General features: G+C 37.6%; 1 protein-coding gene across 1 annotated transcript in view; it reads left to right on the top strand.

Annotated features, from left to right (window-relative positions):
- Positions 1-1433: 1433 nt before the first annotated feature.
- The window catches only part of Smp_179260 (putative alpha-galactosidase/alpha-n-acetylgalactosamini da se), a gene marked incomplete at its 5' end in the record, with an annotated part of 21518 nt that continues 21186 nt past the window's right edge, over positions 1434-1765 (top strand). Inside the window, one exon of the mRNA XM_018797893.1 lies at positions 1434-1694. Coding sequence (XP_018652890.1) covers positions 1434-1694 — 261 coding nt within the window. The remainder of the gene's footprint in view (positions 1695-1765) is intronic.

The following is a 1765-nucleotide window of genomic DNA, read 5'->3' as shown; positions in this document are numbered from 1 at the left end:
TCCAAGTCACAAATCAAAAGACAGAAGACAAGTAGAAGGAATGTTATTCCTGACAGTGTCGAATATGGTACAAAATTATCGGGTATTTATAGTTTTTGGTAGAAACAAAATCATCATTATAGTTATCCAATCCGCAGACAGGGAGTTATCAGCATTGTCCAATAGGGAAGCTCCACGGAGCAATTCTGGAATATTCTTCGAAAAGCTGATTGGATGGAACATGTTGGGCTCCTTCTGAGCTTCCTAGAGGCCCCTCGACTTCACCTGTGGACCATCCTCACAGTTGGTGACAAGACGGTCAGCTTGACTGAGATCGTGATGTCTGTCTGAGATTATTTTGTGGTTTTGGTTGAAGTTTCTTCAATCTCTACAAAACTGTATGATCACACTTTCTCATTCAGAAATAGATATATCAGTAATCTGCCGACTATGTTCTCAGTGCGCTTACCACGATTGGATTATTGTAGACAACGTATTGACAATAATGATATTGAAAATTATTGAGCAATCATAAAAATGTTTTCGAATGGGGTTGTGTATGAGCACTGTTGGGGAGTCTCATATTTGGACAGAACAGTCGTCCGATGCTTCGAGGTTACTTTCAACGATGGTTTAGCTTACATTGACACATGAATTCAACTCTGAAAATAAAACGGTGTTAAGAAAATGCAAATGCACCATAAGTATGTCTATTAGGAGAATGGGATCACCGTATGTTTAAAATGATGATGACCCTATTGAGACCGATATTTGACATGATGAGTGAAGATTTGGAATGATTTTTGTACAATGATCTCCGGTGTCTTAACTTAATAAACAACAGACTATTCAGTCACGAAGACGTGCGGTTTAAGAGACCTTTCCAGACAACTGCAATCTCAGAATGACTGAATTACGATTACTCAATAACTAGTTCAACCTGAAGTGGCGAGTATTGGACAATTCACGGTTGCTCGCTTTCACTGAATTCATTACTTTCATAGGTGTTATAAATTTTTTAAGTCACATTCTCACTTAGTGCAACATGCGGAAATTGTAAGGAAATGAATAGTTCGTAGGTCTAAGTTTCAACCATTTGTATAAGTGCTTAATTGGAGTGTCGCAAATTGAACGAGAGACGAGATTATGACTGCTGATTACTGTAGTTTTCGCATACATAAATTCGAGATTCGGATTATTAACATTGTGAAATGAAGGGAGATCGCGTATCTCATGCATGTCGGCAAAGTTCACCTATCAAAGGATATTATTTTGATAAAGTGAACCTGTTGATTATGGTTTGATAAAACGATGTTTTGTGATAATATACAGCTCAATCAAATTACACTTCAGTTAATTGATGCTTATTAACTAATCAATTTTTCTATTTAGATAATATGTTCACGGTGCTAACGATATTTTCGGGAGTAGTCTTCCTCACTCTGAATTCTGTTATGTGTTTGAATAATGGATTGGCTAGAACACCACCAATGGGGTGGAACACATGGCAACAACTTGGATGTCAAGTAAACTGCAACAACACTCAAATCAACTGTCTTAATGAAAATGCAATCAAGCGAACAGCTGATAAATTGGTATCCGATGGTTGGCGAGATCTGGGTTACAAATATGTGATAATAGATGATTGTTGGTTATCAAGACTGCGTGATACGAAGACGGTTGCACTATTGCCAGATCCTTCGAGATTTCCAAGCGTGAGTTTATGTGTGTAGTGTTTGGAAAGTGTTCATAGTTTTCTCATTCATTTGGGTAATATCACACTACG

Source organism: Schistosoma mansoni, chromosome 6 (genome assembly GCF_000237925.1).
Source record: "Schistosoma mansoni strain Puerto Rico chromosome 6, complete genome".
NCBI classification, from domain to species: Eukaryota; Metazoa; Platyhelminthes; class Trematoda; order Strigeidida; family Schistosomatidae; genus Schistosoma; species Schistosoma mansoni.
The sequence above is the reverse complement of the archived record's forward strand: the minus strand, read 5'-3'. Positions and strand labels throughout refer to the sequence as shown.